At 40.0% G+C, this 17,454-nt stretch overlaps 1 protein-coding gene across 5 annotated transcripts in view; it reads left to right on the plus strand.

Annotated features, from left to right (window-relative positions):
* The window catches only part of ilrun (inflammation and lipid regulator with UBA-like and NBR1-like domains), an 87,226-nt gene that overhangs the window by 13,765 nt on the left and 56,007 nt on the right, over positions 1-17,454 (plus strand). For all 5 annotated transcript variants that reach the window (XM_060845547.1, XM_060845543.1, XM_060845544.1 and 2 more), the window contains exon 2: positions 9,590-9,744. In XM_060845547.1, the coding sequence (XP_060701530.1) occupies positions 9,590-9,744 (155 nt within the window). The remainder of the gene's footprint in view (positions 1-9,589; positions 9,745-17,454) is intronic.

A 17,454-nucleotide genomic window follows, 5' to 3' on the forward strand; every position in this document is an offset into this window, starting at 1 on the left:
TCTTCACATCTATCATATCAAGCTCTCTAAGAATCTTACCTCAATAAGGTCGCCTCTCATTCTTCTTAAATATAATGTTTGTGCTGCAGGTTGCTCCCAAATTTGTGAGTCCTTGTCAGACAAATTTCACTTTAAGCCAGCACAGTTAGTTTCTATTTTTTAGTACAAAGTTATCTAGAAAATCTCCTCGCTGTCTTGACCTTCTCAAGATAATAGTGAAGTTTTGAAATTTAGGACAAGGTAAATTAAGCATAGGGCAAGTTGAATTTGGAATTTGTGCATCCATAAGTTGCTTATCAGGAATGCATTTGAATAGTCAACCTTCAAAGTTAGGATTTGAGAATTTTCCAGCAAATGAGTTGAGAAAAGGGTGAAATTGGGCCATTTTACTTAGTAAAGAGTAGTGACTGAAAATTTTTCAACATTAAATTTTGAAATATTTCTGCACATCAATTGTGAGATTGGAATAACTGGTCTGATTTGATTTAGCAGCAGTTGAGCGAGGTGGTCGTCAGATAAAACTGAATGCCAATATGGAAACTGTCATTATGCCTTTCTGTATGAAAATAATTTTCTGGTTACAGTTAGACAGTCAAGAACTGACCACACGACATCAGTCCCACCCAGATGAGATGACAGCTGAGAAACATTGAAGGGGAACATGATACAGCCATTTCAAAAGGCTGTGGTTGGGTTGAGATAGATAAGCATGGAAAGTTTACCTTTATCAAATCCGCACATGATGTCCTTTTTGACTAGAGCTATTTTGTTGGCTTTGATAAGTGCTACTTTGGTACAGGGTATTGTGTTTTGGAGACCTGATTCGGGGGATTGAAACGTGGAATTTCAGGAAGGTGGAGACGGATTTGGGGTAGACAGCACATTCAAGGAATTTGGAGCAGTGCGGCATGTTGGAAATCAGACTGTGAATTGTATTGTTGTTGGGGTCAAGAGTTAATTTTGTGTGTAGAGAATTTATGATGCAGACTAAATGGTGTTTTGAACTCTAGACATGTTTAGTCAAAATGGAGACCAGTGAGGTGATCAACTTATGTAAATAGGATTGAGGGAACAGGAGGTGAGTCTCGTGGATGTGTTCGGGTCATACAAGGAATAAGAGAGAGGATCGTGGTGGAGAAGAGCTTAAAGGTGGATCACCAACATAGATTAATAGAAAAATAGAAGTGAGAGGTGTGGTAGAGGCTGTTGATCAGAATGTCTCAATCCTGATCGACAGGTCCATGAACTCTTGTTGGAGGTGAGGGTGCAGGATACAAGGAAGAGGGACTTTTGATCATCTCCAGTTAAGAAAAACAACCAGATTTTATATTTGCACTTCAGGGTTTTCTGAAAAATTGATGAGACTCAAATCCACTCATGTTTGACTTGGCCCCAATTTGGTGATGGATGGTTAAACAATTGACGGCCATTTCCTTTCAAGTTTGCATCCCTTGGACTTTCGAGTGAAAGTGAGAAAATTGCCAAATTGAGAGTATTGGTTTCACTGCAGACCAGGGCATCAAAAGTAGAGGTGAGTGTATGGTTGACTAAATCAGGTGCAGAAATGTTGTAGTGAGCATGGGCCCAAAGGCTGGGTAATTCTGATAGTTTAAGTGAGCTCTTCATTTGGGCTAGTATTTTTTCGCAAAGGATAGGTAGGGAAGGAAGTGGATTCAGGGCATGGAAAGGCAATGTTAACGAGTGATATCAATAAGTGATTAGAGAGAGCCTTACCTGAAATTCATGAATTGGATCTGCAAAGACCATGGTCATGAAAAAGTTTTGATGGATTTATAAGGATGGATAGATTTGGAGACAATGGAAGAATCAGGAATTTGAGAGAGTGCAGGATGAGTTTGAAAATGTGTGTAGGATATAAGCAGGCAGGGCAAGAGTTAAAGTTCTGAGTTTAGTGAAACAAGAGGTTCAGCTGAGCATGAATCAGATTAGATAAGAACTTGCAGTTAACCATGAAGTGCTGGAGGCAAGGATAATGGGATAACAAGGTGGAAAGCAATCATAATGTGGAGCAGTTGGACAATATTGGAAGCATTCAGTATGCAAGATCAGCTAACAAGAGGAAAAGTATCCATTGTATGAATCCAGTTAACAAGGTTAAGAACATTCATTGTTTAACTAATAAAGGGCTTGGTCTCTGCTATTGATCCTTGTTGATTGTAACGGTCACCGAATTAATATATCTGGATGCCCCTCCCTATGAAATGACTTTGTAGCTCATTGACAAACTGCTGTTCCAGAGAAGACCGTGAGCTCATATCCCTGTGCATATTGGCGATCATTCTCTCTCCCTCCAGGGTTCGGAATAAAGATGGAGGTAAAACAGCACAGTCTGAGGATTTTGCTTCGATTGAGGGGATGTGAGGGGGAATGGCGATGGGAATGGGACGATAATAAGTTAAGATAGAAGTTGAAACCACCAAGAATGAGAACTGTAGAGGTTGAAGAAAGCGAGTAGTGACGATGTATACCATGGCCTTAGGCATGCAGAATGCCAGTCAATCCGTGCTGTGATCTGAAGTGCTGGGTGTTTCCAGGTGTTTTTTTGTAAAACAGTAATTTTAGAACATACTTGGCAAAAACTCTGTTTGTACAGTAGTTGGATGTTTTCTTCAATACAAATCAACAATAAATTGTGTGAATTATCCAAAAGAAAAATCCACATATCCCATAACCAGACTCTGTCTGGCACAGAAATTCAAAATAAAAGAGAAAGCTGACCTGATCATGGCCAGCAAGGGAAACTGAAGATAGTATTAAAACCAAGCAAGAGAAAAACACATCAGCCAAAAAATTTTTAAAAAAGCATACACGAGCAGATCAGGTTTCACCAAAGGAGGGACAAAGGGCTAGTTTGTATCTCGAGCAAAAGATTAGTGAAGACATACATAGATCCTGTACAGTCAAAAGTAGAAGATGTGACAGTAGTGAGCAAAGAGGTAGCAGACCAATTAAATGCATATTTTGATCCTGCCTTCACAAAGGGCGATACAAGTGACATCCCAAAATATTGGGGACGACAGGGTCTAGTGCGATTGGGAAATTGAAGGAAATCTGTGTTTAGTCGGGACATGATGTGGGGGCTATTCAAGGACTTGTAGACTGATAAATTCCCAGGACCCACATCTCAGAGGACTTAATGAAGTGACCCTAATGGATTCATTTCAAAGGTGACCACCTTTGAAAACTGGCGAGTTTTGAGAAGATTTGTAGCTCAGCTTGAGGTTCTGAATGTAGGTTTGCTCGCTGAGCTAGAAGGTTCATTTTCAGATGTTTTGTCACCATACTAGGTAATATCCTCAGTGAGCCTCTGGATGAAGCACTGCTGATGTTTCCTGCTTTCGATTTATATGCTTGGGTTTCTTTTGGTTTGATCACATCACCACAGGAAATGACATAAATAAAAAACAGGAAACAGCAGTGCTTCATCCGGAGGCTCACTGAATATGTTACCTAGTACGGTGATGAAATGTCAGAAACTGAACCGTCCAGCTCAGCGAGCAAACCTACATCCAGAGCCTCTTGAAGATTCTATAGACTTTGGAATGACTCTTTTATGTATTTGCAGGTACTTAATGTAATCTTACTGTTTTTAAAAAGGAGGTTGACAGAAAACACAAGAATAGACTTGTTAGCCTGACATTGGTAATGTTAGAGTCCATTATAAAAATTAAATAGAAGTTCATATGGAAAACAGTGCTGGGATTGGACAGTCATACCAGAATTATGAAAAAGGAATCCTGCTTGACAAATCTTCTGGATTTTTTCAAGGATGTAACTAATAGACTTGGCAAACCAGTGGATATGGTTAAATTGGACTTTGAGAAGGCTTTGGATAAGATGCCACATAAAGGTTTAGCATCTAAGATTCAAGCATGTTGGATTGGGCTAGTGTCTTGAGAAGGATCAAGAATTGGTTGGCAGTCAGAACAAATATTAGGAATAGACATGTCTTTTTCTGAGCAGCCAATGACTAGTGGAGTACTTCGGGGATCAGTGCCTGAAACCCAGCTATTCTCGATCCATACTCTTGATTTAGATGAGGGAAATAAAGTAATATCTACAGATTTGCAGAAAATGCAAAATGGGGTCGTAGGATGAACTGTGAAGAAGATGCGGAAATGCCGTAATGTAATTTGGTCAAGTTGTATGAGTGGACAAATCCAAGCTAGATGAAGTATAACGAAGCTGTATTCAGAACACTATTCCAACGAGCCACCACACACTGCAGCACAGACGAACTTCGAAAAACAGAGGAGAACCACCTATACGACATATTCAAGAAGAACGGATACTCAAAAAACACTGCGCAGATTCCTCAAGAACAAACCACAACAATCAAAGACAAAACACAGCCAGAAACCGTAACTACTTTACCATATATCAAAGAAGTTTCAGAAATGACAGCCACACTACTGAGACCCCTCGGAATCCTAGTAGCACACAAACCCACCAACACTCAAACAAAAACTAACAAACTTAAAAGACCCAGTACAAACCATGGACAAAACCAACGTCATCTATAAAATTCCATTCAAGGACTGCCACAAACACTACGTAGGACAAACAGGAAGAAAGTTAGCCACCAGGATGCATGAACACCAGCTAGCCACAAAAAGACACGACCCCCTCTCCCTCATAGCCTCATAGCCCTACACATGGATGAAAAAAACCACCATTTCGACTGGGACAACACATCTATCCTGGGACAGGCTAAGCGAAGACATGCCAGAGAAATCCTAGAGGCCTGGCACTCCAACCACAACGCCATAAACAAGCACATAGATCTAGATGCCATCTATCAACCCCTCAGAAAACGAACAGGAAATGACATCACTACAAACCCAAGAACCCCATCCAGGAGAAAGATATAAATAGAAAGCAGGAGACAACAGCTTCACTTCACTTGAAGGTCGCCACTGATGATGTTACCTAGCCGGGTAATGAAACGTCTGGATATCAAATCTACAGCTCAGTGAGCAAACCTACACCCTAAACCTCAACCTGAGCTACAAACCTTGCGAAGTATAATGTAGGTAAACATAAACATCCACATTGGTCGCCAAAACAAAAAGGCAGATTATTTTCTGAATGAAAATAAATTGTGAAAGAGGGTGGTTGAAGCGAGACTTGTGTGTCCTTTGTGAGAATGTGTATTGGGTATAAGCAGGCAGGGAAAGAGTTCAAGTTCTGAGTTTTGCAAAACAAGAGGTTCAGCTGAGCATGACTCATATCAGATAAGAAGTTGCCTCCAACACCCCATTGTTAACTGCAAGGGTAATGGGTTAATGTGAAAAAGCAGCCATTATATAGAGCCATTTAACAAAATGAGGGAGCATTTAGTATGTAACGTCAGTTAACAAGGTTAAAAGTATTCATTATGTGAGTCAATTATTCATTGTGTAACAGCAGATGGCTGAATCTTTACTATTGACACTTGATTGGGTGACCATTACTATCAATAAATGTTACCTTTATCTGGATGCTCCTCCCTGTAAAATGACTATGTAGTTCATCGAGAAACTGCTGTTCCAGAGAAGACCGTGAAATCATGTCTCTATGCACTTGGGTGATCGTTCTCTCTCTCCCACCAGGGCCTGGAATAAAGATGAAGGAGGTAAAACTATACTGTGTCTCTGAGAGGTTTGCTTCGACTGAACAGGGGCAACAAGACGACACCACAGGGGTTAGTGCTAGGGCCCTTGCTGTTGTGGTGTACATTAATGATTTGGAATTAAATTAGGTGGTGTTATCAAAAACCTTGCAGATGGTGAGGGTCAAAGATATAATAGACTAGAAAATCTGTTTCCCTTGGCAGAGTATTTAAGGACCAGAAATCATCATTTTGAGCAAAATGGAGCAGGATTAGAGAGGTGAGGAAAACAGTCTTTACATGGAGGATGAGTGGGTGTCTGGAACTTGCTACCAGAGTTGGTGGAGGCAGTGACCTTTTACATAACATTTTTTACATAAGATGGGGGAGTCCATAGCATGGGAGCATACTTTTTAAATGAGATCTTTGGGGCAATGTTTTTTTTAAACAGTGGTTAGTGTGTGCAATGAACTTCCAGAGAAGATGGTGGATGCAGGTACAGTTAGAACATGTAAAAGACATTTTGGATAAGCAGATGAATAGGAAAGGTTTGGAGGGATTTGGGCTAAATGCAGGCAAGTGGGGCTAGTTTAGTTTGGAAACATGGTCGGCGTGAATTAGTTGGACTGAAGGGTCTGTTGTGTAACTCTAACACGAAAATTGATAGAGTGGTAAGTCATGAGAGGATAGTTGCGAACTGCAGGAGAATATTAATGAACTGTTTTGATAGGTAGATCAGTGACCAATGGAATTCAACCTGGAAAAGTGAGATAATGCAGTGATGGAGGCTAACTTGTCAATGTTCATTGCTTCAAGGTAAACGACTCCAGCCCATTCAATCTTTCCCCATATCTCATATCTTCCAGCCCATAGAGGATTCTGTATGAGATTGCATTTGGAAGTGTAACATTGCAATTGAGGGGGCTCCTGATTTGCCGAATGCTGGAGATTTAAATAAAAACCAAGTGGCGGGGAAGCATCTAAAGAGAGAAACATGAAGGTCCAATAATTTCATTAGAACTGTATAACCACACGAGAGTGCACATATTCTATGAATAACTGGGATGTCTATGAACAACTGGGATGTTATAGGCTTTGGAAAAAGTACTTGCTAGCTACATTTGTTATCTGTTAATTTCAGAAATAGTGGTTCATTTTCCAGAATTGTTTTTTGCGTTGGCAGGTGTGCACTTTTTCAATTTCCAGACTGTCGTCTTCCCAGGCATATCCTGGTATTTCTTCTTGCTGTCTGACACAGGTAGGCCTCCTCTCATGAAAGGCTAATTTTGTAGGGTTCCTTGCCGTTAAGGTTTTGGGGTTACATGGAGCACTAATGAAGAGCCATTTATGGACATTCAGGTAGCATCTAATTTCTCCATCTTTTGGAAGAAATGTTTTGAGTTAAAGAGGTTACAATACTAATTGCTTTCATTTAAGTGGGTTGCTCTGCACTTTTGTTTTATCTCAGCTCTTTCTTTTTAATCTTGGGATACCTGTTACAGATGGAGGGGGAAGGCTAGAGAAACTGCAAAGCAGAAGTATATTTCAATTAGTTTGATCGCAACCACTTAGATGTTTAGCAGTGCCCTCTGTAAAATGCACAATTATGAAATTGATTATTTACCCATTGGATTTAGTGCTTGTGCAATTAGAAAACAAAATTAGCACTGTAAGTGATTAATTTGATTACAATATGTTTGTGATTACACAATGGTGTGAACTCCCTGATGATGCATTGCATCTATTTGTGATTTAATTGAGCCTTAATAAACCCGCCAAAAGGTAGTTTGTGGTTTGATCTCTGGTCTGCACTGTGTTTTCTGTTTCTGTTTCTGTTCCTGTTGTGGGAAAGAGTTGTGGCAGAGGCTATAATGTTTGTTTCAAGAGTGTTCATGTGGGAGAAATAGATGGAAAACAATTTTTGGAGCTGATGAGAGCCAGATCAGTCATTGCTATAGTAGTTCTCCTGTCGAGTCTTGTAAACTTCGTGCCATTTGGGTCTGATGTTGAGTTGTGTGAAGAAGAAAAAGCTGAAAGTATAAAATATGATGTATTACTTGAATGTGCTGTTTAATCTTTCTCCATGCTGCCATATTATCTAAATCAACTTGCAAATCCAAATCCAGTGACTCACTGGAAAATTTTAAAGAAGACAGTTAAAATGGCTTTAGCTCACGTCTTTGCTGCAAATATTACCCTAATGCACTTGAAATGTTTAAGTTTGTATATGATGAACTCCATTCCCAAACAGCTTAATTCCTCTTAGTGGTTTCCTTGAAGCATGGTCATAGTTTGGAACTCTACCTGCCACTGAAAGTTGCCTTGCTTCAGTGCAGTTGGTTGGAAATGTTGAGCATTTGACTTAGAATAGAAGCACTATGATCCGCATCAGGGCAACTGTGCTTACATTTCTCCTGTAGTTTTCACACTTGCAGTTTCTGGATGGTTTCATTGCACGTTCTCCAAGGATCCATTCCAGGCTTCTTTCTATTGCTGATCTTTATGCTAACCCTCTCTAATATCTGTGCTATCCCTCTATCATCTGTTTTCACATGGTAAGCTCCTGTACACTTGCTGAAGACATTTGTTCTGTCACACTCCACCCTTCTTTGACCTAATTACCCATGAGGACCTGTGTTGTCATAATGCTGTTTGCTAATTGACAATTATTAGGAGACAGCAAGGTGAGATTAAAGGTATGTATTCTGATCAGTAGAATATGATGTGTTCGCCTGGGATCTTCGCTTGGGCTTCTCCGTTTCATAGTATTGATTTGAGTTGGATAAAAGAATAGAACTAAATTTTCAAGTAACTCTAAATTGAGACACAACGTTATACAAGTGGAAGAGGGAGTTCAAAAGGGCCATAAACTGATGGAATGGATACACCTGTGGCTGATAGAATTTTAACTTGTGGAAGTGAGTTATTCACTTCAGTAAATCAGCTCTGTGGTAGGGCAAAGAAACACACTAAACATTTTTTGTGTAGGTACAAAAAGAAATAAAATGGGCAAGGTGGGGCTTGAAGATAGCAGGGAAGGAGTTGTGGTTTGGTTATACCTAGCCTAGAGAAGCCCCAACTGGAGTACTGCGCTCAGTTTTGGGAGCGATGTATGAACCTTGTAGGGGTTATGGTGTAGATTCACAAGAATTGGGTGTGAACACTCCGGCTTAAGCTGTGGGCAGAGGTGGCATAAGCTTGTCTAGCGTTCATTTGAGTTTACAAGATTGGTGAAGTAATTAGGAATGAGTGTCAGGAAATACGGAGTTGAGGATGCATTAGTGATAGAGTTAAATGCTGAAATAGACTTGAGAGGCTAAATGGCTGACTCCTGATCCTATCATCTTGTGTTATGGATGAGCCAGGATTTCCTACAATTGAAAATCGGGATGTTTGAAGCCATTGACTCCATCTCCTTCCCTGGTTGGTTGCTCATGTTGAACCAGAGTGATCGCATCCATGGCATCCAGGTAAACCCATAGTTGGGCTTCAAACTCATCAATCACAAAGACTGTTTGCTCAGATCTCTGCCCCTGTCTTATCACCTCTATACCTGTCCTACCCTCACCAATGCCAAAATCCTGATGCACACTTTTATTATCTCTAGACCTAATTACGTAACTTTCTTCTTGTTCCAATATCCATCTGCAGTTGAAACCTACATGAACCCATTTCTATGACCAAATATCAGTCACCTCTCTGAAATCATTCGTAAAGGCTTACAATTGCTCATTGAGACATTATGGGGCATTTTTTCTATGTTAATGGATTTTATTGTGTTTGTGTGTAATACTGCTTGTTGTGTGTTTTTGTTCTATTTGTTCTGCCTTGCAAGTTAACTCAAGTTTTGCCCTTATTGCATGGGTAAGCTGATTTTTCAATTATGTTTTATGTAAGTGATCCAGTTTGGTAACTCTAAAGAATTTCAAATATTTTCTTATTCAAGATAATTGAGCGACTTTGTTTTTTGTTTTTCAGGAATTTGCAGGCTGCCATTGGTGCTTATTATGACTTTGAGAGCCCAAATATAAATGCACCTTCTATGTCATTTGTAGAAGATGTTACAATAGGAGAAGGAGAGTCTGTTCCACCTGACACCCAGTTCACCAAAACATGGAGGATACAGAACACAGGTAATTGTCCATTCAGAATGAGATTTTGAAAGGCAATGGGTTTGATCTTTTAGAACTGAGATAATGCAAAATTGGGAGACTAAAGGTTTTAAATTTTGGGAATGCTCTTCTTCAGAGGGTTGTTAATCTCCATTTTGAATACGCTTAAGGCTGGGATAGACAAAATCATTATGTTTCAAGGAATCAAGATGTATCAGGAGCAAGTAGAAAGTGGAAATTAATCCCAAAATTGTATTGGATGGAGGAGCAAGCCTAACCCGCTGTGATATCTATTCCTGCTCCTAATTCTTGTCCACACCATCTTGGGTGGAGGGTCACATCAGAAGATATCCCAGAGGAACATAAGACAAAAGTGGATACTGGTAATTGAACACGGGCCCAGAAATGATATTCAAGCCCCTTTTATTTTAACTGTGTATTAACCTTTATAATGGTAATATGTACATAAAATATATGTGGGTTTCCATGTATAATGAAAGCTGCCCTTGCAAGTTTGTCACAGTTTAATTGTACTCACTTGCATCTCCATAGCCTATGTACTCTAAAAAGTTTGTAATTATGGTACTGGTGATTTTACACTGAGTGAGGTCATGGGGAAAGTATAATGGAAGAATATTGGAGATGTTAATATTTAATGAATAGGGCAAGAAAAAATTAAGAATGTACGTAAAAGTAGAAATAGACAGTTTGCCATTGCATGTAATCATGGCTGATTTACCTCAACTGCACTATGATTGTCCCTTATCTTTTGATTAACTGAGATCCATCCCTGCCTTGAATTTACTCAACATTTGTTCTCCCCAATTCTTCCGAAGCCTTTCAACTGTTTGGAAATAATTAACATTGAAATTTAAAAGAGAAAGTTTCTGAGATTAAGACAATTAATGAAAGCATTGAAAGGCTAAGTTGATTGGAAAGGTGAAAATGGCAAAAAGGAAATATGAATAAGGGATAACAGGTAATATAAAAAGAAATTTTAAGTCTCGGGCAGTTCATTTCATATTCTAAATTAGAGATTTTAGCCACAAATCCTCTCATAAATCCGTATTCTCCACATACTGACTGTCCTATCAGTGGAAACAATGGATTGAGAGAAATAATTATCACCCCTGTTAAGTGATCGTTTAACCTCTGTGTTCTGAAGAAACCCTTCATCCTTGGTACCATTCTCCTTATTATTCTCAACATATCTGAAAATCCTTGACCATCTTTTTATAGTAGGAGAACTAGAATTGGGCTCACTAAGCAGTCTGACATTTCCCTTGTTCGGAAATTGAGGTCTTGCCACCACCTTGCCTTGGAATACGATTCTTTTTATAAAGCCAATGATCCCATATGTCTTTGTTATAACAGTCTAATCACCTTCCCCTGCCACTTGCGAAGACTTTAAGCAGTGATCCATCGGTGTCTCTTTTCCTGCGCCTCCTTTTAAGATTGTATGATTTTTGATTTGTGTTGTCATTTCTCATTCCAAAATGTATCACTTTACGATAAAATTTAATCTGTGCATTTCTCCAGTCACTCTGAACCTATCTTTGAAGGTATTCCCTGTACACACAAATCAAAATCATTAATATGTGTTCTTTTAGTTCATTCATGTGACGTGGACATTGCTGGCTGTTAAGAGTCAGTGACATTACTGTAGGTTTGGAGCCAGGTGTAGGTCAGCTCGGGCAAGGACAGCAGTTAGTTTCCCTGAAGGAAATTATGAACCAGATGAGTTTTTCCATTAATTGACAATAGTCATTAGCAGGCTATTGAATTCGGACTTCTTAAAAATTATTGAGTTCAAATTCTACTCTGTCATGTAGAATTTGAACCTGGATACCCAGAAAATTGCATGGCTCTCTAGCTTATTCACAGGCAAGTAAATTGTGTACGTTGCTTGAATTCTCAAGTAATTGATTCATGCAAATAGCTTCCAGCAAACTTCCAAGGAATACTGAGGAACCTCGATTATCCAACATTCGATGATCTGAGTACTAGCTTTTCCAGCAAGATCGCAAGGTCCTGATGCTCGGTTAAGCTATGTTATCCGGCATTCAATTATCCGGAATTGGATTTACTAAGCAAAATACTTCCCACCTGTGTGCTTTAGAGAATCAAGGTTCCTCTGTATTCACTTATTAAAAGTTCCAAGAATAGAAGGATACACTAAGTTGGTAACTGGCGGATAATGAGAGCAACCAAATTCTGTCTAGCAGCTTTGGCAGCCAAGCTGCCTTCTGCCTAACAAAAACGAGTTCAATGTGTGATTTCTATTTCAACATTCTCTTTGTTTGACTCAGCATCAGCTTCGCTGTGATGGCCCTCTTAATATCTGTGCATTTGCTGGTGTTTGAACGTAATGCATCTCAGGTGCTCAAAAATCTACAATGTTGCAAGAACCAAATTCAACCTGCAATTAACTTTTCAGGCCATTCCCCATAACCAAATATCAGCTTATTTGTTCTTTGCTTTGAGCAGCAGTATGTTTTAAAATAAAGTTGAAAGGCCAACTCTCAACATCAGCTCCAAATTCCAAGCAAAAATGAGAAAAATAAATATCTATGGCGCCAAAACCATGGACTTCCAAGTTCCAGTTTTGCTCCCAATGACTTTGTGAAACTTCTACAACTCCTGGTTGCTTATGTTATCTTGCATACCTGTTCCAAGAGAGGAGAAATATTTATGATGCACTTGTCCTCGAGCACTGCACTCCTAGATGCAAGAATGATGAAAAGCTTCACTTTGTTCACAGTTGAAGTACTGAGCCTTTGAGAGGTTGCTAATTTACCACTAGATTGGGGATGGCTGCAAAAACTGATCAAGTAAGCGAAAAACTTCAATCTGTCAGCAAGGAATGGTCAATTGTTAAAGTCATTTGTAATTAAGAAAATGAGAATAAAATTAGGAGATCCTTTAGGCCATGATAAACAAAGCAATATTACACCACAGGATGTTGAAGCAGAAGCAATTATCTTTTTAAAAGAATAGTTTAAAATAGAGCAAGATAATATGCTTCAGGAAGTCTTAAGTTGTGGGGCAGTGGGTTGCAGTTTACCCAATTACAAGTCTGAGTCAGGGGATATGACATTCATTAATTGGAATGGTCAGCAATATTAAAGGTATGAAATTAGCAAAAGAAGACATGTTTGAAAATCCTTGTATGTTTTTTTGCATTATAAAGTATCAATTCTGTCTGTGTTTTCTTTAATTCATCGCCTGAGCAGAAATCTTCTGTAGAATCAGTGGCTGCTGTATTTACAAATTGACCTATTGTTGTGGAATAACAATGTTTCGACATTGAGTGTTAAATTGCATTAGGGTCCTCAGTATGATTTTTTTTCAGTTATACAATACTTGCAGAAAACCTATTTATAGGATAAGATATTTGTCAAATTTATAAATCATGGTGAGCCATTAGGAAAAACACAAAACTTCACAGCGCCAGGGACCCGAGTTCGATTCCACCCTCTGGCGATTGTGTGCAAACTCCGCACAGACATTCTCTCAAAGTCTGTGTGGTTTTCCTCAGTGTTCCGGTTTCCTCCCAAGTCCAGAGATGTGTAAGTTGAATGGATTGACTGTGTTAATTTGCCCACTGTGTCCAGGGATGTGCAGGCTAGGTAGATTAGCCATGAAAAATGTAGGGTTGTAGGAATCGGGTAGCGGGATGGGTCTGAGTAGGATGCTTTTTGTAGGGTCACTGTGGACTTGATGGGCCAAATGGCCTTTTTGCACACTTTTAAAAAAGAGACATTAGAGTATGTTCATCTAAATGTGTCGTGTCTGTGGCGGAGCTACAGCCAGGGACGTCAGTTCAGGTACACGCAGACCTGCAGCTGCAGATATTAGTACTCTGGCCCAGTTGACAGGGGGTATGGACTTAGCCCAGCTCCGATTCCATTGAAGAGTTTCCAGATTGGTGTTTTAAAACTAGCTTAAAGGGAAGGTGAAGCAAAGTAAAGTCAACACTTGAACAGTGTGATCATTTGTGATCATGCCATCACTCCTATGAGTCGTGGCTTGCAAACTGTTGAGTCCCTTGAAAATTTAATGTTGGTATGGTCAACCACACAGAGGGTGGAGGTTGTTATAGTTTTAATTGCAGGAGACAGTAATTGACAAGAAAAATGGGTGATGTTTACACTGAATTCATTAAATAAACTTTAGCAGGTGGATGGGCAGTCTCATTGGTACAATTGGTATGATTGAGCAAAGCATCTGTTTTATGGAAGGCCAATAATTGTATTGGAAATTTCTAGTTCCGGAATACTCTTCCGACTGTGCTTTCTGGTTTGGCGCCTGAACATGGGTGGCACGGTGGCTCAGTGGTTAATACTGCTGCCTCACAGTACCAGGGACCTGGGTTTGATTATGGCCTTGGCCATCTCTCCATGTGGAGTTTGTATGTTCTCCCTGTGTCTGTGTTGGTTTCCTCCCACAATCCAGAAAGATGTACAGGTCAGGTGAATTGATCATACTGAATTGCTCCTCATGTTAGGTGCATTAGTTGGGGGGTAAGTATGGGGAAAGGGCCTGGGTGGATTACTTGTTGGAGGGTTGTTGTGGACTTGTTGGGCTGAAGGGCCTGTTTCCAGACGTAGGGAATCTAATCTAATACTATTATGAAACTGAGAGGTTCTACTCTTAAAATGCTCTGGAATGATCTCAATCATTCCACTGACGACAACCTTGTCGTACCTACCGGTGTTCACATTAAAGATAGGGCATCTATGTAATTATTACATAGATCCATCATAAAATATAACCAAGCCATCAATCCAGGAGCATCCATTGTACCTGATGTGCCTGCAATTGACAGTTTGTACAAGCATAAAATTTGGTTAACCTACATTTAAAAATAAGTGGAGACAATTGAAGTCAGTAACTTGATGGCCAAAAAGAAAACACTGCCACACTGTAGTGTGAAATTTACAACCAGATCACGCTTCCATTTTTGCATATTGTGGAGCTTTTGTGTAGCATTTCATTTGTCATCTAATTTTGCTTACAATCAGAGTAAGGTGTTGTCCAGTTAGGTCAGAGATGAAGAGGAGTGTCGTGAATTTATTGAATGTTTAATGACCGAGGGCTGTAGAGGCTCGGCCACTTTTATATTAAAGGCTTTTAATCAGTAAGAGAATTGAGTGTTACCAGCAACCAATTTGTAATTGAGATCATAACTACCAGTTCTTTGAGGGAAAGGGGAGCAGATTTTCTCGTGCCACATTGACTTGAGTCATAGAGTCACGGAGATGTATAGCACGGAAACACACTCTTTGGTCCAACCCATCCATGCCGACCAGATATCCCAACCTAATCCAGTTCCATTTTCCAGTACTTGGCCCATATCCCTCTAAACCCGTCCTATTCATACACCCATCCAAATGCCTTTTAAACGGTGCAATCATACCAGCCCCCTCCACTTCCTCTGGCAGCTTGTTCCATTCACGCATCACTGCTGGAAAAAGCTGCCCCTTAGGTAGGTCTCTTTTACATCTTTCCCCTCTCACCCTAAACCAATGCTGTCTAGTTCTGGATTTTCCTACTCCAGGGAAAAGACCTTGTCTATTCATCTATGCATGCCCTTCATGATTTTATAAACCTCTGTAAGGTCACCCCTCCGCCTCTGACGCTTCAGATAAAACAGCCTATCCAGCCTCTCGCTGTAGCTCTAATCCTCCAACCCTGGCAACATTCTTGTAAATCTTTTCTGAACCCTTTGAAGTTTCACAACATCCTTCCTCTAAGAAGGAGCCCAGAATTGCACACAATATTCCAATAGTGGCCTCACCAATGTCCTGTACAGTCGCAACATAACCTTCCAACTCCTATACTCGATACACTGACCAATCAAGGAAAGCATGCCAAACGCCGCCTTCACTATCCTATCTACCTGTGACTTCACTTTCAAGGAGCTATGAACCTGCACTCCATGGTTGCTTTGTTCAGCAACATTCCCTAGGATTTTACCATTAAGTATATAAGTCCTGCTCTGATTTTGCCTTTCCAAAATGTAGCACCTCCCATGAACTAAATAAGCCACTCCTTGGCCCATTGACCCATCTGATCAAGATCCCGTTGTACTCTGAGGTAACCTCGTTCGCTGTCGACTACACTTCCAGTTATGGTGTCATCTGCAAATTTACTAACTATACCTCCTATGTTCACATCCAAATAATTTATATAAATCACAAAAAGTAGCGGACCCAGCATCGATCCTTGTGGCACACCACTGTTCACAGGCCTCTAGTCTGAAATGCAACCCTCCACCACTATCCTCTGTCTTCTACTTTGGAGCCAGTTCTGTATCCAAATGGCTAGTTCTCCCTCTATTCCATGTGATCTAACCTTGCTAACCAGTCTCCCATGAGGAATGTTGTCGAATGTCTTACTGACATCCATACAGATCGCGTCTTCTGCTCTGCCCTCATCAATCCTCTTCATTATTTCTTTAAAAAAAACTCAATCGAGTTCGTGAGGCATGATTTCTCAAACACAAAGCCATGTTGACTGTCCCTAATCAGTCCTTGCCTTTCCAAATACTTGGAATCCCGAGGGTCAGAATTTACCTCCAACAACTTGCCCACCAATGACGTCAGACTTACTGGTCTGCAGTTCCCTGGTTTTTCCTTACCACCTTTCTTAAACAATGGCACTATGTTAGGCAACCTCCAGTCTTCCGGCACCTCACCCGTGACTATCGCTGATACTAATATCTCAGCAAGAGGCCCAGCAATCAGTTCCCTAGTTTCCCACAGAGTCCTGGGATAAAAGACCAGATTCCATCCAAAGTTAATATTGTTAAAACGTTAATCATTTTTTTTTTGTAGATATTTTTATTGAAATTTAACATTTTTGCAAATTTACAAAAATAAACAAAACTCTCAAATACAAACATTGATGTACAATTAAATCATATATACAATAGTCATAATTTAACAAAGAAAAGAGAAAGAAAGAAAACAAAAAAAGAAAAAAAAAGAAACGAAGAAAAGAAAGAAAAAAAGAACTCAACTTTCTACTAATCTAACCTATAACTAACCAGAGTGTATACCTAAGTCTCTTACATGCTTGGAATGTATAAACATCAAATATAATAAAACCCGTATTCGCGCAGGATTCCTCTCCCAAGGGGCCCCGGAGCAGCGCGATCTGAAATCTCCACTAAATAAAAGCCCTTGTTAGGATAGCCGAAATATCTGCATTTATATAATTCAAAAAGGGCTGCCATATTTTATAAAATAATTCAGTCTTTCGGTGCACCATATTTGTAAGGAAGTCAAGGGGGATATATTCCATAATTAATCTGTGCCAATTTGAAAGTCCAGGGGGGCCCTCAGCCACCCAGTTCACCAAAATATTTTTCCTTGCACAGAAAGAGAGAATAGAAAATAGTCTCTTCCCATGCATATCCAGAGATGAGAGGTTCGAAAAGCCCAAAAGGAGAGATACAGGGTCCACCCTAATTTCCGTTCCTAAAATTTCTGTCAGGGTATTTGCCACTTTAGTCCAGTATCTGCGGATTTTCTGACAAGTCCACAGACAATGTACAAGAGTACCCACCTCTATTTTGCATTTAGGACACATTGGAGATGCTGTGTAAGAGGTTTTAGATTAGACTTAGTGTGGAAACAGGCCCTTCGGCCCAACAAGTCCACACCGACCCGCCGAAGCGAAACCCACCCATACCCCTACATTTACCCCTTACCTAACACTACGGGC

Source organism: Hemiscyllium ocellatum, chromosome 26 (genome assembly GCF_020745735.1).
Source record: "Hemiscyllium ocellatum isolate sHemOce1 chromosome 26, sHemOce1.pat.X.cur, whole genome shotgun sequence".
NCBI lineage: Eukaryota > Metazoa > Chordata > Chondrichthyes > Orectolobiformes > Hemiscylliidae > Hemiscyllium > Hemiscyllium ocellatum.